Source organism: Haplochromis burtoni, unplaced genomic scaffold (assembly GCF_018398535.1).
Source record: "Haplochromis burtoni strain Fernald_Lab_line unplaced genomic scaffold, NCSU_Asbu1 Contig_20, whole genome shotgun sequence".
NCBI lineage: Eukaryota > Metazoa > Chordata > Actinopteri > Cichliformes > Cichlidae > Haplochromis > Haplochromis burtoni.
The window spans coordinates 3,309,577-3,336,898 of record NW_024582381.1 but is presented as its reverse complement, the minus strand read 5'-3'; the positions used below and the strand labels follow the sequence as shown (position 1 = coordinate 3,336,898).

General features: G+C 38.7%; 2 protein-coding genes across 5 annotated transcripts in view; one reads left to right on the top strand and one right to left on the bottom strand.

The window, feature by feature from the left end:
- Nucleotides 1–3,632: 3,632 nt before the first annotated feature.
- spopla (speckle type BTB/POZ protein like a) lies at nucleotides 3,633–15,083 on the top strand. Of its 3 annotated transcripts, none has more exons than XM_005919339.2 (12): nucleotides 3,633–3,827; nucleotides 5,004–5,085; nucleotides 7,288–7,405; nucleotides 8,330–8,451; nucleotides 8,820–8,971; nucleotides 9,075–9,202; nucleotides 10,176–10,353; nucleotides 10,958–11,013; nucleotides 11,129–11,251; nucleotides 12,720–12,862; nucleotides 12,964–13,017; nucleotides 13,554–15,083. In XM_005919339.2, the coding sequence occupies exons 3-12, from the start codon at nucleotides 7,328–7,330 to the stop codon at nucleotides 13,696–13,698; spliced, it is 1,179 nt and encodes a 392-aa protein (XP_005919401.1). In that variant the 5' UTR covers nucleotides 3,633–3,827; nucleotides 5,004–5,085; nucleotides 7,288–7,327; the 3' UTR covers nucleotides 13,699–15,083. The 3 variants fall into 3 exon arrangements, with proteins under 3 accessions (XP_005919401.1, XP_005919402.1, XP_042074462.1); XM_005919340.3 differs by having other exon boundaries at nucleotides 3,633–4,034; XM_042218528.1 differs by having other exon boundaries at nucleotides 5,004–7,405.
- Nucleotides 15,084–16,089: 1,006 nt separating this feature from the next.
- Nucleotides 16,090–27,322, bottom strand: part of nxph2a (neurexophilin 2a) — an 18,571-nt gene continuing 7,338 nt past the window's right edge. For both annotated transcript variants that reach the window (XM_014332694.2, XM_042218539.1), the window contains one exon: nucleotides 16,090–18,940. In XM_014332694.2, coding sequence (XP_014188180.1) covers nucleotides 18,194–18,940 — 747 coding nt within the window. In that variant the 3' untranslated portion in view covers nucleotides 16,090–18,193. The remainder of the gene's footprint in view (nucleotides 18,941–27,322) is intronic.

Sequence of the window (27,322 nt, the reverse complement as noted above, 5' to 3'; positions counted from 1 at the left end):
GTAAGTTTCTCAAGGTCTAATGATCTGTTTGATCAACTACTAGATTTCACTTTCCATCCAATGATTATTTGAATTTTTATTACATAGATTAGAATCAAATTAGAAGAAACGCTGGATCCTCAGGCTTTTCTACAATCTCCATTGTTCAGTATTATGACTATTTCCAAAGCAGTCTGGAAAAAAAGTATGTGACTAATGTCAAAATCAATTTTTCTCTCGCCGCCATGTTCTGATAAGGTCACTGGGACTCATCTTGGCACTGTAGCCCTTTTTTCTCCTGCTCATAAGTTCTGTCTATATCAGTCTCCATCACTCAAAGCATTGAATACTTGTCAGTAATAATATCAGTGATAACTTGAATTTTTTTTTAATTAGAAAAGTACTTGAGATTGGCAGTAGAGGACTGCTATAGTCATTGTTCAAGGGTACATTATTGCAGAGGCCTATTCATACATGATCAATACAGCAGATATGACAGAGATTAAACAGAGATTCATCTCAACGAGCCAAGAATATGATCGATATTACTTATTTTCTTTATTTAAACAAGCAAAAATACTGAAAGCAACCTAATTTACAATTTACATGATATATCTTTTGCAGAATGTCTATAGAATAGGAATCATCCTGTTCTAACTTTGAGTCAGAGCGCACAACGGCTTTGGAGCTAGCATTAGCAGGTGGATAGTACCTTGGGTGAGTTTCAACAAATGCCATACATAAACTACTAAACGACACATAGAAAATATGAAAAGCAATCTGAAGAAATACGCTTTTATTTATTTATTTACTTGTAAATGAAAATTGTAATGCACCAAGTGTATGTACTGTGCACCATACACACTAATGAAAAGCCGGGGCTGTTAAAAGTCTAAGAGACTAATACAATGAAATGATTATTCTTGAGCCGTCCTATTCTTGAATTGTTAGATTATGTTGCCTGTGGTCACGTTCAGTAAAGCCTGTTTCCCTGCCCTTAAATTAAACTGATTTAAATGCTCGATAAGCATCGCCTCTTCAGCTGTGATCTTATCATCCATCCCTTCCACTTCAAAATGGGTCAGTGTATCATCGCTGTGATATTAAAGGCATTTGATGTGGGCTGCAAAATGTGACATTTCACTGCTGTGTTTACAGTATATTTGACTAAAACCCAACCGGCTCAGATATTTGAGTGTTTTTGTCATTATATGGTGCAAACATTCAAAAACTGTAACATATTTACTTGTGAATCGAGACCAGTGCAAGAAGGCCACTTATTGCTCATTCTGTACAATAGTGTCCATCCATCTGAAAGGGACTAATTCCCTTTCACGGGCCTGCAGGGAGTTTTGTTTCAGAGAATGGCATACCAGAAGCTGCTTTGTGTTTGCTAAATGAGCAACATCAGAAGTAGAAAGAAGAAACAATGAGAAGACACAGTGGGAAGTTTCATCTGTAGTGTAAATACATTAGATTTCTTTATTTGAATGGGTTTTTCCCCCCAATTTTTTCTCCGGCCTGTGATGTTATAGCCGTTGTTTGCAGGTGGTCTCGTGTTTCATGTGATTTAATACATTAATTATTCTCCTTCGGAATACAGTTCTTAAAGAAAAAAATCCCACATGGACCTAACTTATACCATGAATCTGAATACATCCCTGTGTAAAATCAGTAAAATGCTGAAATAAAAACTTCCACATCAGTGTGGTAGTTAGTACAGTATTATACAGAAATCTGTTTAATAGTGTGTTTCATGCGTGAGAGAGCGCCTTTTTGTTGTTGTTGTTGTGCTAAGCTAATAAGCAGAATGCTACAGGGATAGCTCTAAAGAATGTAGCATCATGGTCAGTGTAGCCCGTGCTGCAGGGAGAATGGACTACACGTGTCGATCGTGGTTCAAGAGTTGGGAGTTGCCTTGTTATCGGAAGGTTGCTGGTTTGAGCCCTGGCTTGGACGGTCTCGGTCGTTGTGTCCGTGTGCAAGACACTTCACCCGTTGTCTACTGGTGGAGGTCAGAGGGCCCGGTGGCGCCAGTGTCCAGCAGCCTCGCCTCTGTCAGTGAGCCCCAGGGTGGCTGTGGCTACAATGTAGCTTGCCATCACCAGTGTGTGAATGGGTGGCTGGTTGTGTCAAGCGCTTTGGGGTCCTTAGGGACTAGTAAAGCGCTGTACAAATACAGGCCATTTACCATGTGTCCGTGAGCGCAAGGAGGGAATTGTCACCCAGCAGAAACAGGAGCTGGAAGCATGTAAATATAATAATAACCACTGCAGCCAAAAAGAGTGCCTGACAAGCCCAGTTGTAAGTAAGCTATTAAGACTCAACTGTACACTGTGTTCGTGTTTTCCTCTGAAACAATAAGCTCCGTTGGAGCAGCCTTTCAACTGCTAGCAAAGTTGACCAAGACAACAAAGTAAAGCTAGTTTTCAGCTACAAACCAGACATATTAGCCAGAGGTCCCTTTACTACGGTTCGGAGCCGCAGACCTTCAGTAACAGTAATCACACAGCAATAGTATATTTACGTAGTTGTAAAAAGCATGATAATATATTAAGTAATCCAAAGTATTCAGAATACATTACTTTCATTGAGTAACATAACGGAATACGTTACAAAACAATACATTTTGGCGCATGTAATCTGTAGTGGAATACATTTTAAAAGTAACCTTCCCAACACTGCTGGCTGACCATTATGCTGCTGAACTTTAGCTGACACGTCATTAGAATAGTAGCTTGGGGGTATAAGAGAAACCATATTACTTGCAGGGCCATACTTCTTGTATTGCTCTTGGTCAGGACCATTACCACCTGGGAAGGACCACTACAGTGCTGATTGAATAGTGATAGCAATCTCATTAAGAGCTGGCGTTATCAATGCAAGTTAAATGTCAGCTAAGTTTCTTCTTAGCTTCTTCAGACTGGATCTCATGAGATCTAGTCTAAAGAAGCTAAGAAGAAACTTTCCAACACAGAGTCACAGAGGTGCTTTTAAAGGGGAAACGAGAGAGAAGGGGGGGGGGGGGTATTTAAGTTTAAATTACTCTTTTATTTGTACTGCAATGTACTTAATTTTATTGTAAGGCAATGTGTATATTCTCACCAGCAAAAGTGAAATAACCCTAAAAAGATGTAGGTAAATATATGAGTGCACAATCCTTTCCCAAAGTTACCAAGTCAAGTCAATTGATTCATATGTAAAAAAAAATTTAAACAACACTTGCTGGCTAATAGGGTTTTACAGGCGCACACACACTTGTAATCCAGGTCTCAAGAACCCAATTACAAACATGGAACTTACAAGTTACTTGACCTAAAATAAGTATTATAAGTCCACGTGGATACTGATGAGGTACTATACTATCCAGTGTCTCAAAATGGCAAAGATTCACACTTATGTGTGTGTATTTGTGTATGTTTGTAATCCTATTGCCTGAATAGCCTAATCAATAGGTCTATCTAGTCTCCAGAGTAACCACTGCTATTTTCAGTTTTTAAGATCAGAGTTTAGCTGAAAGGGGAACATTATTATTATTATTATTATTATTATTATTAGCAGTAGTAGTAGTATTATTATTAGTATTATTATAGTTGCGATGGAGGAAGACATGATCAGTCTGTGGACATTATCCAAATTTCGCGCCTGCGCAGTAGCTATATTTTCTAGCCATTCAAGCTACCCCAGCCAGCTAGACAAATGTAAGCTAGCAGAGATATAAATTAGACAAAGAAACCTTGTAAAGAGACTGAATGAAAAAGAGTTCAAAGTGACGGACCGTGAAAGGAGCAGGTGTAATACAAAGCTTTATGCGTTATTCGATATATGTGGGAGTATGAAATTGAGAGGTACGCAGTCACCACGTCTTTTTAAACTTTTTTGCCAGCAGCCAGTGTAGAGATTAGCTAGCTAGCCGCTAGTTAGCCGATGTTGTTTTCCCACCAGCAGGCTGAACCAAAGCGCTTCGTTAGTTAGCATCCTGTCTCAGTGAAGGCCCTTTTGTTTCACGCCGGCTAATGCGGGGTCTAAACAACACGGCACGGAATCAACTTGAGGTATCTTTAGTTATTTTGTGTCGCAGATGAGAAGTAATACAACTGATCTAAGTGTGCTGGGAAACATGCGAACAGATTTATTGCTAACATGTTGTGTGCTAGCTGATGACTATTCGCCGTATTTGCGGTCTGCTAAAGTGAAGTTAAGCTTGCTAATGAAAAGGTTAGCTACATACGTATTGAACATAAAATCGATAAATATCTAAAATATGATGCTTCCCCTTTTTTTACTGTTCTTATTTGAGCAAGTTTGTTGTTAAATGACGACATATGGTGAAGCGGCGTAAATGATGGTCTGGAAATTTGTATTGATACTTTAGCTAACATTGAGCTGTTGCTTTATTTGCTATTTATTTTTTAATGTTTTTCATACTAACTTACTGTTAGTGATACTTGTTTACATCTGGAAAACCGTATTGGGTAATGTAAGTTGTGAGGCTCAATACAACTCCTGCGGTGTAACTTTTAGCTAATGCAATCCAGCTAGTTGAATGTTAGTCCGCATAGCATCATCTGTGTTGTGTTACAGGCGAGGTAGCACAACTCCAGCTAATGTGTTGGCCAAACAAAGTTGCAGGTGAATCTTAAGTTTAACACACCGACCTATCAGCCGAGCAGCCACCTAAAGGATGTGGCGAGCGATAAATTGTCCTAAATTATCGTTAACGTTTAGCAAAATACTACAAACCTAAATTACTCATCCGGATAACCAGTATGTTGTCGTGAGTGCTGCACTCAGTTTTTAATAACGTGGCATTCACGACTGGTTTTTATTTATTTATTTAAGCAATCACTTTCCTGTGGTTCAATTTGTTGACTTTTTGGGGGGGATAAAATGTGACGGGTTTGTTATGAGCATTTTCTTCATTTCTAGATGCTTCTGTAGCATGGGGGCTCTTCAGTTACTACTAGATAGGTTGAACAGCTCTATATTCAAGGCCTAATATTTGTTTCCTTTTTTTTTTCTAGTATGTAACATCAAGATAAGGTCATGAAGGATCCAGTGATAACCTAAAAACATCCATCTGTGTACATTTCAACCATTCAAGAGGTGATTATAAGGAGTTGGTTCTTGCTCTTTAGGGCACTAGGCTCAGATGTGTGCAGACTTGATTGTGTAGATTCAGTTTGACTACTCAAAGCACTGATACAAGGCTTTATACTGGAAACCGCACATACACATTAGCATGAGTGAGCGCTATAGCTTGCAAATTATATCACAATATTTCTAGGAAATTTGCCATAGCGATAATTCTGACATTACAGAGAAGGTAGAAAAAAAAAATACTGAAAGATGTTTAAATGATGCTTGCAGGCAGCAGCATTTATAAGTGCAAGTAAATGAGCATTTTCCATTCTGCTTTTCCAGTGAGCTACTGTCACTGATGACATACTTCCTAATTTAAAACAATGCAGCGTTTATAGTGCAATAGTAGTGACAGTATGATTTAGCTGTAAGCAAACAAGTTGCTCGGTAGTGTTTTTCCTGAAAATTTTAACAATAACTACAGTGACATAAACTCGTAGCTGTACAATACTGTACAGAATAAAGGAGAAAATCTTCCACCTAGGATGTTACATCTTGGGTCCAGCTTTTATTTATTTCTTTATTACATGGTTCCACCATGTAAGCGCGTCAGTAATTTCCATCCACCGTTTGCCCTTGCTGTCATATGGAGCGCAAGCAGAAAGTCTTCCTGTGATGCTTGGTGGAGTCATTTGTTTTCTTTTGAGTTGGAAATCGTCAGCGCCTGCTGTCTCGTCCTTCTTAGCCTGGTTGTACTTGCAGTGTGTTTTGTTTTGTTTTTTTTTATCTCAGAAGGTAAAATATGTTTGCTATTTCCACCTGTAGCAGGAACAGTTTTCTTGGAAATTTTTAAAAGTTCTGTTCTTTATTTGGAAATTGTGGAAGTAGCTCCCTTTTTTAGGTACCAAAGTAACAGAGTAGGGAGTGTAAATGTATAGCATTGATATAGCAATCATATCACGATATATATTTTTATAGAGACATAGAAAGAAGTCTCATCGGAGTCTACAATAATCCAAAACAGTTTCAGTCATACTGTGTCTACAGCAAATTCACTGACCGCTGGTTTGTATTTAACGAAATGTTTTCTTTAGGTGATAAAACTACATAATGTATGATCGTGTGCTATGGTTAAGCAAAGTCATAACACACACAGGAGTACAAGAACATTTTTAGGTAAAACATTTATGCATTTAAGATTAAGTTTACATTATTAGTATAATGTATTATAAAACATGGAAATGGCGACATCAGCTTGCCCTTTGACACTGGATATTGTCTCAGAATTGGAACACTTTTGGGCTCAAATTAAATATTAGAAATTAAAGAAATTTTACTTTATTTTTTTATGTAGCACATGGTAGGAGGGAGGTACAAAAGATGATTAATGCTAGGGGCGTTTGCCAATTGTCTAAAAACATGACCAGTTTCATCATTTTTAATAGAAATTTACTCCAAGAAAGTGTGATAAGGATCTCAGGGCTTTAGAGACTTTTGAACTTACTGCAAGAAAATATGAACTTAAATGATCTTACGTTAGGAGAAAAATAAAAATAAAACTGTGTGATCCAGCTCTGATAAATATGAGCAGTTATATGTAGGTTTTGGTATATTGCTGTCATAAACATGCACTGAATAAGTGAAATAAAAATGGCATTTGTATCTTGCCATTGTTAGAAAAATAGTATGGAGCACTTGATTTTTGTTTTTTAATTTTATTTTATTTTTTTCAGAAATTTGTGGAGAGGCATGTCTTGTAGGTGTCCAAACATTAGACATACAGTTCGGACGAACTATAAATCCTGCTTCAATTCCTGCTGTTCTGAACAGCCAACATCATTTTGACCCTTTTTTTGCCAGCCACAACTGCTGAAAGATAACCTTTTGATTTATTTAGTTATGTAATATTGGCTGTTTTCATTGAAGCTTTTCTGTTTTGTTTTTTCTTGCTGTAATCATTTTTGTAATAAATCACGCTGACTATAGCTTTACTCAAACTTTGGAGATGTGCTTTTAGGGTGACTGGCGACTTGCTGTCAAGTTATGGTACTTTTTACATAAAGGAAAAGTACAGAGAATACAGTTAACTGTACATGAGGATGGTTTCATTTTCATTTTGTTTACTCATGTTTCAAATGTGTTTCCAGGCTGATTCATGAAAGCTAAACTTTATGCTGTTTAATTCTCGAGAAATACTCGTTGTTTATTGTTTTCTTGTAATGTTAGTGCTTTAAGGACGCAAGTGAGTGGTACCACAGAGCCAGCGATGTCACGGGTTCCCACTCCTCCTCCTCCTGGGGAGATGTCAAGTGGACCTGTGGCAGAGAGCTGGTGTTACACACAGGTATGGTCACAACGGTACTCTATTTGTTCTTTTCTGCACCTATTAATGATAGAACTATTTTTATTTTTTATATAATTGTATTTGAAGTGGCAATCTCATACACATGTAATTACTGGTAGTAATGAAAAATAAAGGTAAATATACTACAGGTCACCAAATTCTGGGGGCAATAAAGAAAAATATTGACTCCCCCCCCCCCTTCCTAAATGCTGCACATAGCTGAGTCTGTGAATAGCAAAGCTGAGAGGTTGATCTGTAGCTTGACACCTGCAGCTCCTCATCTAACTGGCTACACCCACTTTTTGTATTTGATAATAAAAGTCAATTCATCTCTTGCACACAGTGTGAAGCTGTAGCAGTAAGAACGGCTTATTTTACATTTGGGGTAACTTAATACAGCGTTTTACTCCCAAGTATGTTGTCAGAGGCACAGTATTTCTAATATTATAAACATATGCATATAAATATTTTGGTACTTTAATAAGCAAATTGCAGAGTAAATCATTATCAGGTTATCTCATTATAAATAGGCAGTGACCCTACAGGCATTAGAAAAATGAAAGCTTCTTGGTTGCCACTTTAAATGCAGATTTTTTTTTTTTAATGTTAGTTTTAAAATCATATTTTCCTGTTTTTTATTCTCAAATTTTATTCTCCTTAGAATATTATTACTGAGGTCGGGGGTGGCACAGCTGTTAAATATCAACAGTAATCCAGCATACAAAAGATTACACCATACAACAGCAGTTAAATTGAATTTGGCCTTCATTATTGTTACAATTTTACATCTTTTGTGGTTTTTTTGAGGGGTTTTTTTCTCTCCCTATAGTGACACTTTCCAAGTGATCAGAATTTACTGTGGGAGTATGTTAAGTTTCACATTAGGGGTCTGATGGGTCCTTATGTGTCTTATTCTTGTTCAAGGTCAAAGTTGTGAAGTTTTCCTACATGTGGACCATAAACAACTTTAGTTTTTGCAGAGAGGAAATGGGAGAAGTGTTGAAGAGCTCAACTTTCTCTTCTGGCCCTAATGACAAAATGAAATGGTTAGTACTCAAGATAAACCTTTTACTGCTGCTAGATGTTTGTTGTTTTTTTTCTTCTTCCCTTTAGTTTCTGTGGCCATGAAAATCACTGATGTGTTGAATAGCTTTTAGAGTTTTGGAACTGTAAACATGGTTTAGCTTTTTACTATTTATATCAAATTTTTTGCCTGATTGAGTTCCTAGAATTTTCTAGAACAAACCCGCATGTCAATAAAAAGTATATTTGTTTTCAGTATGTGAACTCTGCACATAGGTGATAATTACACACAGCTGCTCAGAAACACGAAAATTGCGCCTAAGGGCGCGTCGCAGTACTGTTTTAAGTTTGTATGATAACTGACGTGCAGTGTTATCTGTTCGCTTGGCAGGTGTCTGCGAGTCAATCCAAAGGGACTTGATGATGAAAGCAAAGATTATTTGTCATTGTATTTACTTCTTGTTAGCTGTCCAAAAAGTGAAGTCAGAGCAAAGTTCAAATTTTCTTTGTTGAATGCTAAACGAGAGGAGACAAAAGCAATGGGTGAGTGCAGGATTTTGAGTGTTTTTTGGGTTCCTTTTCATTCCCTACTTGTAAAAGCTATAACAAGACTGCAATTTTGTTTTTTTTTTCCTCTTGGTTGCAGAAAGCCAAAGAGCATATAGATTTGTCCAAGGCAAAGACTGGGGCTTCAAAAAATTTATACGGAGAGATTTCCTCCTTGATGAAGCCAATGGACTTTTACCAGATGACAAGCTCACCCTGTTCTGTGAGGTAATCTTTCCTTTTATTCTTCAAATTAAAGTGCTACCATTTTGTCTTTTTTGGTCATTATATTTAGCAACATTACAAATGACATGAACCACAATTTCTCTACTCGATTGCAGTCAAAAGTTCTATCGATTGTAAAAATTGTAAGCGATTAAATTCAAATTGGGTTCTTTCCGCTAACATTTGGCTAGTGGAAAGAACCTGGTTGTCTTTTCTGTTTTTCTTTTTTTTTGTACCAGTTGTTGTGTTATATTTGGCTTTATAAAGTATTCATTTGTTATGTTAAATTTTAAATGAAGTCTTCAACATTAGACCACTCTTATATGAACTTAATTACACCCATGTTGCGACCTTTTAATGGATTAGAGCTCTTGACATGACCACATTACACCTGAGTGCATGCTGTGGTGCAACTTATTGTTAGGATTTGCTTCAAATGACATTGAACTGTTGGCAAAAGAAATGCTTCCCCCATCACACATCATTTGTGTTGGATCTTGTTTTCTGAAATAATTGAATTTGGTATGTCAAGAAGAATGAACATCTACTGAAATCTTCTTTCAAGGGACAAGTTAAGTGAGGTGGCAGTGAATTTTCATGTACGTGCAATTGAGTTAGTATTGCTAGGATTACAATTTGCCAGCCAGCGTTTCCAGAAGGATTAAACAGTTTCAGAGAAATTGCCACTTTGATAAATAAATTGCATTCAAATTAAAGACAAACTGTCTCTTCCCATCAATTAGGGATGTCAGCAAAGTTAATTAATTTTGGATTTAAGTGGTTGTATGTTTTCAAGCATTTTGCCATCCTAATTGTAGGTTCCCTAGTCTGGATAATACACACTAAAAAGAAAGAAATCAAACACATATTGGCTGCTAAATGTTTGCTACATATTTGCTGCTGGATTTGTTAGCATGTTCTGACTTGATACAACAGCTTTAGTTTGGTTTTTTTTGTTTTTCTCTCTGCTATACAGGTTAGTGTTGTCCAGGATTCTGTTAACATTTCAGGCCAGTCTAACATGAACATGCTGAAGGTACCAGAGTGTCAGCTGTCTGATGACCTCGGGAACCTGTGGGAGTGTTCACGCTTCACAGACTGCAGCCTCTATGTGGGAGGGCAGGAGTTCAAAGCCCACAAATCCATCCTTGCAGGTAAGACCTCCCTGGCCTCCACAACTTAAGTTTGTAACAACTCAGAGAAAAGCCCTCAAAATGGGCCAAGACAGACACATCTGTGCCGCCTCTGAACAGCTTCTGTGGAGAGCTATAAGTACCTCGAAAGACTACGAGCAGTCTGTGTTCATGGCTTGATTTGTAGCGGCCTACTTCTGCAGTGGGTGCTAATCCACACCACTACCCCTGCTTGGCCCTGCTTGACCCAGATGACTGTAAGATTCAGGAGATTGAGAGGCTGGCTCTGCTCTCTAGTTCATCTTCATTAGACATGGTGGAAGCCTCAGTGCTCAAAGAGGAAGTGCTAACAAAGTGGCAGCAATATAAATTTTGCAGCATTTTATTTTAATAGTATAGATATTTGTGGACTTTTTACATCTGTCTTCTAAGATCTTAGTAATTTATGTGCTGTTTCCTTATGTGACATTGATGCTTATATGCCTGGATGAATTAAGACATTTTTATTTGCTTTGCTAATGTGCTCAATATTGTTGACGAGTCACTGGTAAATGTCAAAAGTGTATATTTTTTAATATATATTTTTATGCATTTTTTTTAATTTTTTTTTTTTTTTTTTTTGCAGCGAGGTCACCAGTTTTTAATGCTATGTTTGAACATGAAATGGAGGAGAGTAAAAAGGTAGGAGTAAAACTTTAATTGTCACGTCCTCAGCAAATCCTTTCAGTACTGTTATTGCTCTTGTATATATGCATACTAGGTTCTGTGCACTAAAGAAAGCCGTCTAAATTTGCAGAACCGTGTTGACATCAGTGATGTGGATCCTGATGTCTTTAAGGAAATGATGGGCTTCATCTATACAGGCAAAGCACCAAATTTGGAGAAAATGGCAGACAATTTGCTGGCAGCTGCAGATAAAGTAAGTGCCCAGTGAGATTATGCTTTTATTTGACCAGACATCTACTGCCATTTTCTCTTGTAAAAGTAGAAAATTAACCTTATAGTCTTATGGTCTTGCTTGGTATTGTATTCAGTTACTAACTCACTAGTAACTCAAAGAGTGAAACAGTAAAGCTGAAATGGTAATTGTATGCAGTATTGTCATGGACAGTAGTGTACAAGCAACACTATATGTAAGTCAATGAGGCTTAAGGGCTAATGCGGTCTGTTCTGTAATTATGTAGCTGTTAGCCGTCGTAGTCTGTATTTTTTACCTTCATTCATTCATTCATTCATTCATTCATTCATTTATTTATTTATTTATTGGGGGGATGTGCTCATCCACAGTGTGTGCTTCCAAACACATACTTGTAGGCAGCTCTTCAAACTTTAAAGGGCTGATTTTATCTAAGGTTGCTGATATGGTGATGTGGTTTCTCTTCTGTGTTGAGACTGATTTGTCTAATATTTTCGTCTAGGGCTGTTATTGTGTAGCTGGAAAAGGATAAACTGTTAGAAGAATCAAAACTGTACTGAGTGAGCTTTCTGTCATTCCCGTAAACACGGTGCTTCAGGGACGCTTCAAGGGAATTTCTTCAAAATCTGTACAAACCATTCTAACTCAGGGATGCATTTATTAGGTCTTACTTGTCAAACCTAAAGCTCTCTGTGACCTCACAAAACATTTTGTTATAAACGGTGTGTAAAAGATTGATGTCGACAACATTTAAATTTTCGTTGTCGACATGTTTGTCACTGCTGTGTTGGTTTGCATTCAGAAACTATACAGATACAACATAAAGGCACAAATCAGCTAATTAGTGCTAAGCAGCAGGTTAATTAAGTCTTAAAATTTCACTCAACAAAACAGAAACGCAGGCTTTTCAGATCAGCTTTACCGCACAAACAGCTGTGTGATTATTTTTTTCAGATCATTCAATTCAGTTAAAATACTCAAGCATACTGGAGAGGTCCACTGTGGTGGCTGGAACTGGCAAAGTTACACCACACAGACAGCAGTCAGCTAAGGCTCCATGTGTTGGCACACCTGCCAATCAAAGCAGGCATCCTCCTAATATTAAACTCATACAGGATTCATGTCAAATAAATTTCTTCATTCGCCCTTACATAACTCATAAGTTTAAACTGGATGTAAACTGCAACTCTACTGGTCGACAGAGGCATAGAACTGCAAGGTAGTGCTTTTAGTTTTCTTTAAAATGCTTATTAGAGAGCCTTCTGCTTCAGCATTTTGGATCCTCGTCAATTTTTCTCCATTTCTATTAGGATTGCTGAGTCATCCATTCCAGTAAATGATTGCATCCGTAGCCTTAATGTGCATTTGCACTAACTGTGATAAAACCGTAAGTCACCGGCATTTATTTAACATGTAGACTATAATCACTGCTCTCTGTGTTCCCCCCCTCGTTCCATCACCTCCACCCCAGTATGCTCTTGAGCGTTTAAAGGTTATGTGTGAAGAGGCCTTGTGCAACAGCCTTTCAGTGGAGAATGTGGCCGACACCCTCATCCTGGCTGACTTGCACAGTGCCGAGCAGCTCAAAGCACAAGCCATAGATTTTATCAACAGGCAAGTATCGCAAAAAAGAAAAAAAAACTCCAGTGATAAATTCCTGCTGCCATTTCTGTTTACCAGCCCTGAATGCTTACCTTTTTATCTCCTTGCCATAGGTGCAGTGTCCTGAGACAGCTGGGCTGTAAAGATGGAAAGAACTGGAATAGCAAGTATGTAATTAGCTGATATATGTGACACAAGATTAATACCACACTCTTATCTCTTTCCCCGACCAGATGCATTAGAATTCATTGTTTTAGCCCAGGTAGACAGAGTGCTATTTGCCTTTTCAGTTTGAAGCTCCATATCTTTGTATCCAAGTTATTAATAGACTCATTCCTGGATAAACCCTGGAAATGGAATATTTGTAGAATTTTAAAAAGAATGCAGGTGGTTGCCGTGGGAAGATTTTTTTTTTTCTTACTTCTCTTCCAGATGATGTAGTGCAGTGTTACAGGACACCTTGAAATATTAAGCTTATTTCTCTCTGTTGTATTCACAGCGCGACGCATTCCACCGCTCTATTAATTTTAGTTTATGCATGTGTGCGGAAAGCACTAATGGCCCTTTTTCAAGTTTAGCATACAACTCACAAATCAAATCCCACTTATTTGCTTTGTCATTACAATCTCATTTATGTTTATTGGTTTTTAATGTGCAGATTATCATGTCTGAGTATCTGACTTCATTTTGCATGTGCTTACAGTCATGCTACAGATATAATGGAGACTGCAGGCTGGAAGTCAATGATCCAGTCCCATCCTCACTTGGTAGCCGAAGCCTTTCGTGCCCTGGCTTCAGCACAGTGCCCACCCTTCGGTCTTCCCAGGAAGCGCCTAAAACAGTCTTGACTGCTCGACTGTGTCCCAGGACTTTACTGGAGGTGTGAAGCATGGGTTTACAAAAAAGAAGGACTAGCAAGGATACCACTCTTTATTTCCACCAAAACTGAACACACTTGAATAAAGAAGAGTGGGGCTTTCTGGCCAGGGATGTGGGGGAGGCTGGCACGTGGAAGACTGACATCAATTGACTGGGGGGAGGAAAAAAAAAATTGGTTCACTCGGTGTTGCTTGCTTGCTTTGCTGCCCGAACAGAATTCTGTTCAGACTGGGTAGCAAGTCAAGCTCTCTGCTACAGTTTTATTTTTCCTGTAATTTTCAAAATGGCCTTAATATATCTGCCATTGCTCTGGAGCTGCTCTGGAGTACTTTGTCTATTTTACTCTGTGCCTGCCTTGTCACAAAGACCAGGCCTCCTCCAGGTTGCACTAGTTCCCATGAATAGTCATTTTGATATGGAGTTCTATAGGAACGTAACAAAGGTTTAACTAAATGGGAAATATTATATATTTGTAATGTTTAGCCCGTTTTGTGACTAGACATTAAAAAGCATGAACACTTTCAGTGCAAGGTCAGTTCTTTACACTTTTTAAAAGATGTGTATGCCCCATATTGATGGCACCATTTCTATGTAAATGACAGTTGAACCATCTTCAAAAGACCAATGTACAAGAAAGTGTGTCCTATTGCGTATTTGTGGGGGGAAATAGTGATCTGCCATTATGAAGACAGTGTCGATCCTTGTGAAACATGTAAGACAAAAGTGTCTGTACTTTGGCCCTAATATATTAAAACATTGGAAGTATATGGACATATTTACTCAGTCTCCCATTTGAATGACTTTTTCCAGATCATACGTCTGTGAACTGTTATAGATTCAATTTTGAGAATTTGTTTCTTTAGTATTGCCAACATGCAAATATTATATATTCTCAATATATTGTGGTTAACTAAAAGTGGAGAGACTAATGCATGGTCATGTTATTGTCAAAAGAAAGTGTCCAAGTACCAATTTTGTTTTAACCATTTTTTTTCTGCAATTATCTGACATACTTGTGCAGAATAAAATTAATTGAGTATGTGCAAAATCTTCCTCTAACATGCTTGGATATCTGTAGGATGCTGAGCATCACTTCTACTGGCAATGTTATTCTGTGTTTGAATGAGGGGTTGTCATTTTTTATTCGGTCAGTCTTGTATGTTGTGGCGTGACAGACACTTCAGAGGATTTTGTAAATTACGAGTAGCATCATTTTTACATGATATTACTCATCATTCAGCGTCATGTTGAGATGTTGAAACGTTGGAAGCAAAAAAAAGAAAAAAAACAAAAAGATGAAGTTGTTGTCTGCAAGAATGCCTGCATTAACCCATTAAAACATTTTCCAGCAGTCTGAAGTGGCCTAGGTTTTTTTTTTTTTTTTTTTTTTTTAATATGTTTTTAACTGGAGAATGTTGAGCTCAATATGAAGCGATTTCAGTCTAAGGAAGGATGGTTATTATCCACACAGTTTCTTTTAATGGTTGTACTAATGGGTGCAGGTATCAGGCTGGGGTGATTTTTTTTTTTGATTTTTTTTTTTTTTTCTTTTTGAGGGGTTCTCGTTTGGAAAAAAATAATAATTAGACAACAACACCACTGTGATAATCAAAAGAAAATGTGCTTTAACTGCATTAGCATAGTGCCATGTTAAATGTTGAACCTTTGTTCAGCACATAAAAGACGTGCTTTTTTCCCCCCCCCTATTTTATGTGTGAATGCTTGGCACAAGCCCTAATTAAAGTGAATGTGAGGCCGCTCTTTTCTGCTGGAAGAGAAGTCTTCATCAGCAGCTCGCTGATCCTCATCCGCCCCTCTCAGCACAGATCCCAGGAAAAGACCTGATACCATCTCTGCTTTAGGACGCCTCTCCAACCTTTTATCTTCCTCCTTCGCGTTCCTCTACTAACTTTAAAGCTTGAAAGAGAGAGATGCCTGCAGTGTCAAAATTGAATTTTTCCCTTATATTGATTGTCGGAAATAAGCGTTGAATGCTGAGAAGTGAAACATATGTTAACATTCCTTGTAGTTTTCCAGGGGATTTGGGTGCATGCAGCAGGAAAGCGTAGTGTGACTTGATGCCTATAAGGAGTAGGTGCCTCACCCTGATCAGATAAGAGTAATGGAAGCGAATGAAAAGACCCCTGTCCCTGATGGCCACGGCAAAATGGATGTGCTCCCTGAGGTGTACCTCTGGTATCATCCACGCCTGTGGACACAGATTTATTGCCCATTAAAAAGCTACCCTGAAATGTACCTCTTAAAATTGTGTGTTTATCCTGTTGAGAAGTCCTTTCAGGAATGAAACGAGACAACTACGAGCACCAACAGACTAGACCTGACTCGGTGTGACAGCATGCTTTGAGCCAAGTTCAAATAAGGTTTAATGCCATAAAAACCTAAATTGATCTTTACAGTTACATTTTAACAAAATCTGAAATCAAATATTCCAAAATGAAAAGTGTAATTACACTATACACAGAAGAGCTTTTACTCCTATTTTACAAGGGAAACTATTGAAACAATTTTGAGCAAGCAGAAATCAAACTGGGTACAATCTGCAGTTACAAAAAATGAAATCAAAGCAATCTAACCATCAGCTGAAATATGACATTTATCTACATGATATTTCTTAACAAACACCAAAAAATAAGGTACAGTATACTTGATAGAGTTCTCTGGAAAAATTAGGATAATCTGACATCATATACTTTGAAACCATAATCAATAAACACGTTTAGTTTTACACATTAACACACAGCATTTGCACAAAGGAGCAGAACCAAAACATCAACATAGATCAACTCCGAGTTAAGTTCCTTATCGTACACCTCACCTCATGTATAAGGTGATGAAATCATTTACAGCTGAAGTGGAAAGACATGAGATACATCCAATAAAATGACGCTAACAGAAATCTATTCTTTGTCTTTAGTGGCACATGCCCTAACCTAAAAACCCTGGGTATCTCCAGATAACAAAACTCATGCCGTTTAAAATCCGAATGGTTTTTAACAAAAGCTTTAAAAAAAATTTGAGTGATTTCTGAGTCGAACACATTACACCATGTACTACAAGACTGAATGTTATCCACTTTTACACAAAGTCAGCCAACTTAAGCCTGCTGTACTATTGGGAAATGTCTTATATTTCAAATTTAGTCCCTCTTCTCATTAAAATTGCAGATGGATTTTGTACTTTTGCCATCACCCCCACCTTTTTGTTTCTCCACTCTTGGTAAATGAAATTTCCCAGGCTAATTAAAGCCTATTAAAGACAGGTAATGTCAGGGCTGGTGGCAGAACCATGACAAAGTGCTGATAATTGTCTGCCAGACTCACTAAATCCACCTGTCCTGCAATTATTGCTTCCCCCTCCCCACCTCTCCTGACACATTAATCCACTGTGGGGCTCACTAGGCAGGCTGATGCCTCAAAGTGCATCCTGCAAACACAGATGTTGGATCTCAGACTAGTTTAGCATACACATGCCTTATGATAATTGTAGCAGAAAACCAACACATTTTAAGGCGCAAACAAGGCTGCAGCCATGTTAAGCTAGGATATGTGCCTACATACAGTTTGTTAGTAATGTATGATCATGCTCTCAAGTTTCTTATGCATTAGATTAGTTGGATGGACTTATTTTGTCATGAGCACTTTAGGAAGTGGTTTGAATCAGTCAAGTCACTTGCTTTTAGTCCCCACAAAAGAACGATAACAGATCAGTTTTAAGACCATATTAATTATTCATTCCTTAATGAAATAATTCCATTGATCAAAATAATTTGAAGTAATAGAGACTGTCCTGTCTGTGTTCTGTTAACAGGTATAAATGGATGTTAGCGCCACTTCAAAGGCAATGATCATTTTGACTAATCATTCTTAATGCAGTGATCTTCCAAATGGGATTTCTTTTTTTCATTTTATGCCCTGTTGAATAGCTTTATTAATGTTTAGGTATTGTAATTGTTAACATTATTTAAAGTCCTGTCATATTTTGTCACATTACTATTTAAACAAGGTTTGAAAATTGTTTGAAAATGTTGGCAGGAGTGCAGCTCTTCCAGAAGCCAGCTACACGCTTCCAACTCAGCAGGGCTCCATGCCTATAGTCTAGCCTTGAAGGAAACATCTGGACAACATACTAATTATACCCGTGGTTTACAGAGAACATGTTGTGATGTGGTGGATTCTTCCAGGGTTGGTAACTACCTTTTGAATCCCAAGCCAACCCCTAAAGCCAAGTCCCTGTACACCTAACTATCTGAAGTGTTAAACTTGTGTATTTGTGTAGTATATACAAAAGTTTCACCAAATCCCTCCAGTGTGCGTCCCTTCATAAGTCGCACTTCCTGCAACATGTCTCAGGTATTTAGGTATTTTGGGATAAGGAGTTTAGAGCTTGACATTTACATTATTTGAAGATAAAACAAAAGGCTGATGCAGACTAACAACTACCAGGTCACCCTGTTGAGGAGTAAGGTGTGTCACTGTGGTAGTTGTAGTCAGGGCATACCTTCTGGACCAGTTTATAGTCTACACTGTAAAAGGCTATATAGATGCATATGACTTTGAAGGGTTTTGAGCATAACCATGACACATGGCTCTGCGTCTGCTCCTGATAGCACACCTTGGATGGATCAAAGCTGCACAAGGCAGTCTTCTTGTTGCGATCCGTCTTCTCATATTCAATGCGACAGTTGAAAGATTTGGTGTCTTTGGTCTCCAGTGTGGACTGCTGGGCGATCTCAAACTCCACCACCTTGGAAGGTGGCACCAGGCTCACCGACACATTCCCCAGACCTGTGGAGTTGTGGCGGAAGTAAACGCTAAAGGTGCCGTTCCCATGGTCCACAATCTTTCCTGTGATCAGCAAGTTGAGTTTGACAGTCTTGATATTGGAGTGGAAGTCTCCCCAACCAAACATCTTTTTGAATTTGCCAGTCTTGACGATGGGTCTGCGTTTAGTTCTGGCCTGTGCGCCCTGAACATCTGTCTGGTTAGATAACCAGTCCCAAAAGTCCTCCATGCTGTGTAAATATGTCATTTCCCTTATGTTACTCTTGAACTCGGGGGAGCCCCTGGCAAACAAACGCAGGGGGTTGAGGATCCGTGGACTGGCCCCAGTGGGAGATATCTTCTGTTCATTATCGCTGTCCCTCCACTCGATGAGTTCTGTGACTCCTCCATGCACTTTCCTGCACGAGACCTTGATAGGAAACAGAACAGAGATAGATAGAAAAAACAATTAATCAACGTGAAAACCTTTGTGAAATGCAATTTCATTCATTCAAATTCATTGCTTGTTAACGTGACGTGTATAAGAAAGTTTTGACAAAACTCTGTGCAGTCATGTGAAAAGGGTAGACAGCAGCCAAGTGCTGCTAATAATAACTGATCGTTAGCAAGTGTGATCACCTCTATAAATACATCTTAGCAGTTTGTTGGTCTGGAGCATTCAGGTGTATCATAACACAATGCCACAATCTTCCCAGGAGTGCCAAATTCACCCCAAGGCCATCAAAACAGCCACAGCATCAGCTAAAGGTTGGCCCAACTAGGTCGCGCAATGATCCCAAGCATGCCAACAAATCTACAATCTGCAACTGTTTATGTTCACTTCTTAAGAGAACTGCATAAATGAATGCTCACAAAGCTCAATGAACTGAAGCAACACTGTAAATAAGAGTGGACCCACAATGCTGGGAGAGACTGATAAAGTTACACAGAAAACAATTACTTCAAGTTATTGTCCCTAAAGATGCTCATGAATCATGGGGTGTACTTAGTTTTTCTGATATGTTCTTTTTCAGATGGCAGTAGTGTTTTTATAGACTTTCATTTAACAGTGGCAGCCTCAAAGTCAGAAAGTTCTGGGTTTTAACTTCCTGTTCAGCTCAGGGACTTTCTTTGTGGAATTTGACTGTTCCCCTTGTGCTTGCATAGGTTTTTTTCTGTGTGCTCTGGTTTCCTCCAAAAGATATGCATGCTAGGTTACTTTGTGATTCTAAATTGGCCATAGGTGGGAATTTGACTGAGAATGGTTGTGTGTCTTTTGGTCTTATCCCTGTGATGGACTGATAGCCTGTCCAAGGTGTTCTACCTGTCACTCACTGTCAGCTAAGAGGCTTCCTCTACTACCCTAGTTGGTTAAGGGTTTAAGAAAATGGATTGATGGGTGTTCTTTAAAAACTTTCTATTTGGTAATTCTACATAGATGAATTCACATTCATTATACTTTGCTACTCTGCTTTGCATTTGTCTCTTTCACTGACATGTAGCAGAGCAGAGAAAGAGAAAGGTACATACACAAATAATGAAAAAAGCACAGAAAAGCAGCAAAGCTGCAGCTGTAGAGAGCTAAAATGAGAGCGTGCATATAGACAACATGAGCCTATGAATAACTAATATGGTTAATGTTAGATAAACCTTAAGCACGATTGCCAGTTCTGAAGACCAACTTCCACCTCACAAGTTAACAGTAATAGGTTCTTGGGTTTGGTATGTATGAAGTTTCTGTGTTTTTGAGAATTGCCATTGGTATAAAGCAGATGGTAAAAACATTTACCCATAGAGTAAATATAAATAAATAATATTCACAAGGTGTCACCACAGAAGGTAGCTCCACATGTTTCATTTGGCAGATTTTTACACCTCCAAAAGGTTTGGGGCTCTTCCTGGAAACGGTTGCCAGCTAAAACTACTGCTCTAGGGGCAGTATGGACAATTTTCACATTCATCTTCTAGCATATCCTAAAATCCTTTGTTATAGATATTTATGAAATGATTCATTATGGGTTCATTAATAAAGAAAAGGGAAACAAACAGATATTCACAAATGAAATAAAGATTAAATACAGAAAATTCAACAGCAGCATCTCGTACTATTGTAAACTCAGTAATAGGATACTGAAGATTATTACAGGTCTGTGCAAGAAGCTAAATAGCATTCACTGGGCATCACTTAACAACAACCAAATAAATAAATAAATAGAAAATAATCATTAATATAAATATAGCATTAAAAAGTGCATGCACATGCAAATAAATAGCATGTAATACACTACTGCTAGATAGCAGGGGCACCACAGAAGGGAGGAAACAAGAAGTTTGTATTAAACTGAACACATGATGCACTGATGAACTCAAGCAGATTCTGATATTTAGAGTGCACAGATATTCCCATGGACTTCAGGGAAAGGTGAATCTAAACTTTAGCTCGCGCCCACCTATAAACACTCTTCCACGGTAGTGTTATGAAGTACGTACGTATAAAGTATATACGTATATAAAGTATAGTGCTAAGTGCTAATCCAGACGCAGCAATGAACCGTGATCCCTCCTTGTACCTCAAAGCCGTTTAGCTTTAGGAACGATTCCTGGTCCACTTCAGATAAAGCTTTAATAATTCACAGCAATAAGCTTAGCTAGTTTTATTAGTAATTAGTAGTGCTGGGTTTTCCCCGGGCCCAGTTATAGGGATCACTGAGAGAAGCAGATGTTGAAAGTACAGAGCAGCGGCTGCTTGAATTCTCACAGAGATGCTGCATACTATTTCCAGACTAATTATATTTTTGCTGTAAGCTGAACGGAGGCATATGTGTATAAAGCTAACAAACTAGGTCTGTCTAGCACAATTTGTTTTGTCACATATACCCAAACCTTTCCATCTGAAATGTAACAGGGCTACATTCACCTTAAGCTGTGCTGCTGTGTCTTATAATTACAGCTTTGCTTTACTGTGCTGCTTATGTCCGAGACTGCGGTAACACTTTAATGCCTAAAGCGGAAGGTAATGGCTCGCCTATCTGGATATGTAATGTGAAATCAATGGGTCTCCCACGGACAGTGAGCCCGGCCCATTTATCACCTCTCACAATGCTTAATTAAGACAGTTGCTCCCTGTAAACATGGATGAATGAGGCAACACTGTAATAATGCCCCTATGTGTAGTTCATCACATCCAAAGTCATTTAATCAACCAATTCCAGTGGCGTTATTCCCCACTGATACAGCCACTTAGTAATACCTTATGTGAGCTCAGCTGTTAATTTGATTTGACTCTTATAACATCACAACAGCAGATGATGCTAAGCATAAAATCTGCAGGCTCTCAATAGGAACATTTTTCCTCTGCTGTGAACAAGGAAGATATGGCACTTGTCTTCCCGCCAGCTCAAACTGTTATATCTTTAACACGTTGGGTGTCATGCTGCGCGGCTTCAGAGGTGAAACCAAATTGTCTTTCTGCGTAAATCTCAGGTGTGCTTTGTATAGAATGATTATAATGGAAAAGAGAGAGGAGTTTAAGTATGATGAGCAACTGGGGAAATTGCTGTGACAACAAGGGGATCAGCAGAGGGATATCTAATACTTAAATGCCCCAAGAGAGATGAAGCACTAGGAACTTGAAAGCTGGCACTGACACATAGGCTTTGGTTTCTTTCTCTCTCGCTGCCTCCCTGCACAACCACAGCACCAACACACACTCGAGCACACCTTGTTCATTTAGGCAGCAGCGATGTCTCTTAAAACCGACTAAAGGATTCTGAGGTTTTGTACAAAAAAAAGGGGAAAAAAAGGCAAGGTCTGATGAAGGAGAATCTACAAAAGCTTAATTAAGATTTCTTAATCGGTGCTGCCGTGCTAGAGGCGTTTCAGGGCAACTTGAAACAAGACATTATTATGATAATAACTGTAGACTTATAGAGCTGAAAACACCAGACCTCATTTCAACAGCACAAGGCGCAGTGACTCGTGGCAAACATTACGGATATCTGCTAGTGTGGTTTAGCTTCTTCCTTTTCCTGCATGTCCTACATTAAAACACAAAGACATGCGTGAACCTCAGACACCCCGGCACAGATATCGCACTTTTACACCACAGCAGTCAGTGTTCTATCTGCCCTATAAAGGACTATGTTTAGTGATACAGCAGTAAACATAAAGGCCTATGCACCAAACAGTTTCCTGGTAATTTTAATGTACATCCACCAAGATGAGCAAAAACAGTAAGGTCTCACACAAGGTGCTAATAGCTGATATTTCCAGTTCACTATCAAATGTCATGCATAAAACACACGGTTCCTCTCTGAAAGAGCACCTTAATCACTCTCATTAGCTGAGCTAAGCCTTCTTTTTTAATAGACACTCCATCTTTAACGTTATAGTGACTAGAATTCTAAATTTAAATAAATAAAACACATTTGGACTGGTAAAAAATGTATATCTATATACATATATAATGTCAGGAGTAAAATGTTTATGCTTGTATATGTTCGCATTCAAAACAGCTTTTTTTTTTAGGAAATTATGGGGCCATATATAGTTTACAACCCACAATTAAATTTAAACGGTAAAAGACTGTTTAAGTAATGCATTCTTATACATAAAAAAGAATCAGCTACTTAGAGATCTATCAGTATTATCTACTTTATTCTATTTTGTTTTGAAAATGCTTAAATATCTCCAAAGAATACAGAAAAATACATTTTTAACTGGAAAAACATTGCACATCCTGACTAAACATTTTTTTGTAACCGACTTTTAAGGACTCGTATTTTTGTCACAGGCTTACATTAAACTGTTAATATTGGCTGACAAGTGGCAATCACATTTTTCATATGTGCGCATTAATTTCCTGCATAAATGAACGGAAAAAAGGTTTTCAAAAATTAATCTTCAACCACATCCTCAAAGTACACACCCTAGTGTAGCTGTTGAAGACAGAGTGGAAAATACACATTTGTGCCTAAGTCAGAGTTGGGTGAATAGTCTATGAACCTCCAGCTTTTACGCTGCTTTGCATGCAGGACTACCTGTTTTTACTGTGTGTAAAAGTGCATTGTTATTATTACAGACATGAACATCTGTGGCTTTTATTTTTCACCTGTCATTTCTACACCTCGGGGGCCTTTTCCTACAGAACCATGCATAAATAGGCAATTCAATCTAATGTTGTGGCAATCAGTACAATCAAGAGCTTTTCATGAAACTTACATTCTGACAGTAGCTTGAGCAGCAGCGAACCACACAGCGAGTCAGGATGAATCAGCCTCGACATTCATCTGTAACGAGCATTATGGAGCTGGCTGCCTGCTTGTCCCGTGGGTAGACATATCTTTTAGAGGCTTGACATAAAGGTAATTGCCATAGTGACCAGAACTAGCCTCTAGAAAGTTATTAAGAAACCAGTGACATCTGGCTTCTGGATCATCTAAAGAGATGCCGTTAAAATGCATTTGGAGAGAGAAGCTGGTGGGAGTGTGTTTGGTTGTGATGGGTTCTGGTCCACGGGCAGGTCTACAGCTTTTGTACTTTGATGGTGACCAAATCTTTCACAGCCTTTCACAACTGACAATGTGGCCAACTCATGATCTGAAGTCTGCTTTTCTGTTTCTGTTTTGGTTTTTAAATCACATTTTTGCTCAGGAAATGAAGTTGATACAGAGGCAAGCTAAACTAATCTGTTTCTGGGTTTTCCATAGCTGATTTTTTTTTCCCAGTGCATAAGGCTGAGATATGCGTCTGGGGAAAATTGGTTTCAGGCATCTTTCTCACAATAAACAAAATGGGCAATTAACCTGCTCATCAGTGCAAACCGAGCAGTTCCAATGATGCACTCGACTGTTCTTCATGGATTTATCTGTGCAAATTGACCTCACTTTGGTGGTGAAATTCATTTCTCTGCTAATTTTCTGTGTCTGAAGCTTCATTAACTTGATGCGCTTCCACATAGTAAAAATCTGGACACCCCACAAAAATTGCACCGCCTTCGCCACTGCCTTTCGTAATACTTACCCAGCTCTATTGCGACGAAACACCTGTCATATTAGGAGCTGCTCAGCCAGTGCTGCTAGCATTAGACCAAAAAAAAAATGTAGCAGAGCTGGATGGACTGCAGACTCTTGCTTTCAAACATTCAACATGACAAGTAGCATCTTTCAGATTAAAACTATTCTCAGCCTGCAATCGTCTGCGCAAAGTCCTTCCTTAGCCATCTTCCTCCTGATGTTACAGGGCATATCATTTGTAATGATTTACACCCAGAGCCGGTTCCATGAGAGGAGGCCCTGGAGGCGCTAAAGCAGCCCACAGAGAGAGTCTACATTCTGCTGAAGAATAGATTGGTGCTCAGATCGCTGGGACAGCCTCACGCTCCAAACCCATCACTTTTAATCAGAGGCCGTCCGGGGAATCACATGGCAGGTGCTTCAGCACTGTGGTGGATCGTAACAGCAAATCGACACACCGGGGGCAGCTTACCAATCACAGGAGGCTACAGTTAGTGAGTGAGTGTGCATGTAGCATATCTGCTACCCCCCAGTATAATCCTTTAGGCCATTACCACCTGACCTCTGTGAAAATGAGACAGACTACAGCCTCTAGTGTCATGACATTCCTGCAAAAGATGTTATAGATCTCAATTTTAATTCATCTTCAGCGTACACAGCTCACATTATTTGTGGTGAAAATATATTGGTACACTTGGTGCCGAGTAGAAATTCAGTGCATTTCTTTAGTGGTTACATTTCTGTGTAGTATATGATTTTCATACTGACTGTAAAGACACTCCTTTAACCACTGCCGTGTATTTACAGAAGGCCAGTCTGTGGCTGTCTACACATTCTGTGCAAGTGTTGACGATGAGGAGAGGGCAGGAAGACAAGCTCAAAAAGACGTGATGCTGATGTTTTCATTTCTATAATCCCAGCTGTATCGCTAGCTCTGTATCTACACACTCATCGCTTCTCCTTCTTACTGTTGACAGATTTGCCCGAAACATAGAGGATCATCGCATCGCTATCATAATATGTAACAAGTCCGCTGGCGCTATCAGGATATTCGGTGGATGGGCGAAGAGGCATATCTATGAGTAAAATAAAATCCAACTTTGGTGCTTGAGCACAGAGATAATAATAAGTATGAATATTGGATTTCTTGCTTCGCATGAAATATGTATTGAAACCTTGTTGATTTAATTGCAAGAAAAAAATCCGATGTGTGTGACTTTGCAGATTGTTATGGTGCATTTCTCCATGTTGGCTTGGAGCAAAGAGAAAAGGCAAACGCAGGCACCCAGCCACATGGAAATCCTTGTTAGTTTTAGGTTGGATCTTTTCTAGCCGTGCAATATTTAATGGAGCGTAACTAAAGCCTAAAATTTGAGAGGCATGTGAAAAGAGAAAAATTGTTACAAATTGAGAGCTTTGTGTGCAAAAAGCAGCAGAAAGAAACATAATATATCTGATTGCTTTTCCCAAAAGTTGGATGCATATTTTCATCTATTAAAAATATTACACTTAGTTTTCAGGCTCGCCCCTCCGCCCACCTTTTTTAGGAAGTTAGGAAGAATTGCAGCTGTTGCTTAGACCTTCTGTTGTGTGTTACATCACTGAATATTAACTACTTGAAGCCATTTTTCAGAAATTATCTATGAAGACAGCAGAGGATGAGGGTTAATGTCTTAGAGCCGACATCTGCGAGCATTCATCTCAGTGAGAGACACTCTTATTTCCACTACTTGCAATGCTGTTGATCTAAAGCTGACCTTGACCCTAAACCTCTTTTGATGAAAAAAAGAAAGGGTAATATGTCTCAAAAGAGAGCAACTCCAACACCTGCCCACATTCATCTTCAAAAAAAATTCCAAGTATGCCGAATTTAAAGCAGTAGAGTTTGTCTCCAGTCAAGTCCTATTTTGCTTTCACACAAATACAGTGCAACAAATCTGGCCTTGTTGAGTTATTATAGCATCTAAAGCATATTGAACCCAAATTTATTATTTGTGCCTGTTTGCATGCACACGTTGTGGCAAAACATTATCTGACAGCTCATGATGTCACTCGGGGCTGCTTGCAACCTATGATTAGCATAAATTATAGCACGTAATATAACCCTCCTTTGGCTAGCATAAATCATACGATGTGAGCCATTAGTCATGTTAATAGTGTCAGCGTTGTTCTTGTCTGGCTCGATCACACAATCCTCTCTTTTTCCTCTACATCTGAAATGACAATGACCGAAACGTCGCCTCGCCTCAACTCTTTTGGACATTTACTATTGCCACCTATTGCCCTGCAGGAGACAATGTACCAGGCAGTCCAAATAATACACAATTGCTTCTCCCGCCGTGTCGTTGTGGAAACATGCTTCAGCGACTCCTGTTAAACTGAACAAATTACAGGAAATTACACCACCGTTAGCTCGGGCCTGTTATACTTTGATTGCGACGAGAGGCAGAGCCTGTCCTGTTAGAGCCTGCCATGCCAAGAGACGCATTATGTCTGCTCACTTGTCTGACCTTTTGCTTGCAGCCACTGTAAAGCCGTATTTAAGGCTATGAATTATCTGTTATCTGTAAATGCATTTGACAAGAGAAATCACAAAATTTCTGTTCAATATAATGCAGGGCATGTCATTCATGTGGGGGGGAAAAGGTAATCTTGCTATGAAGTGTATTTCATGTGTAAGTCATTTTCAGTAAGAGTTCATTTAACTTCCTACCAGATCCAATATATTTGTTTTCTTTGGGTAAAATTACATTTTTGGGAGGAGCCTGTGTGAGTGTGTGCATGTGTGTGTGTGTGTG

Bases quoted from the DNA above. Each gene is read 5' to 3' on its own strand.
- spopla (XM_005919339.2), top strand. From the start codon at position 7,328: ATGTCACGGGTTCCCACTCCTCCTCCTCCTGGGGAGATGTCAAGTGGA. The intron at 11,014-11,128 runs GTAGGAGTAAAA...CTAAATTTGCAG, and splicing joins AAATGGAGGAGAGTAAAAAG to AACCGTGTTGACATCAGTGA. The intron at 12,863-12,963 runs GCAAGTATCGCA...TCCTTGCCATAG, and splicing joins GCCATAGATTTTATCAACAG to GTGCAGTGTCCTGAGACAGC.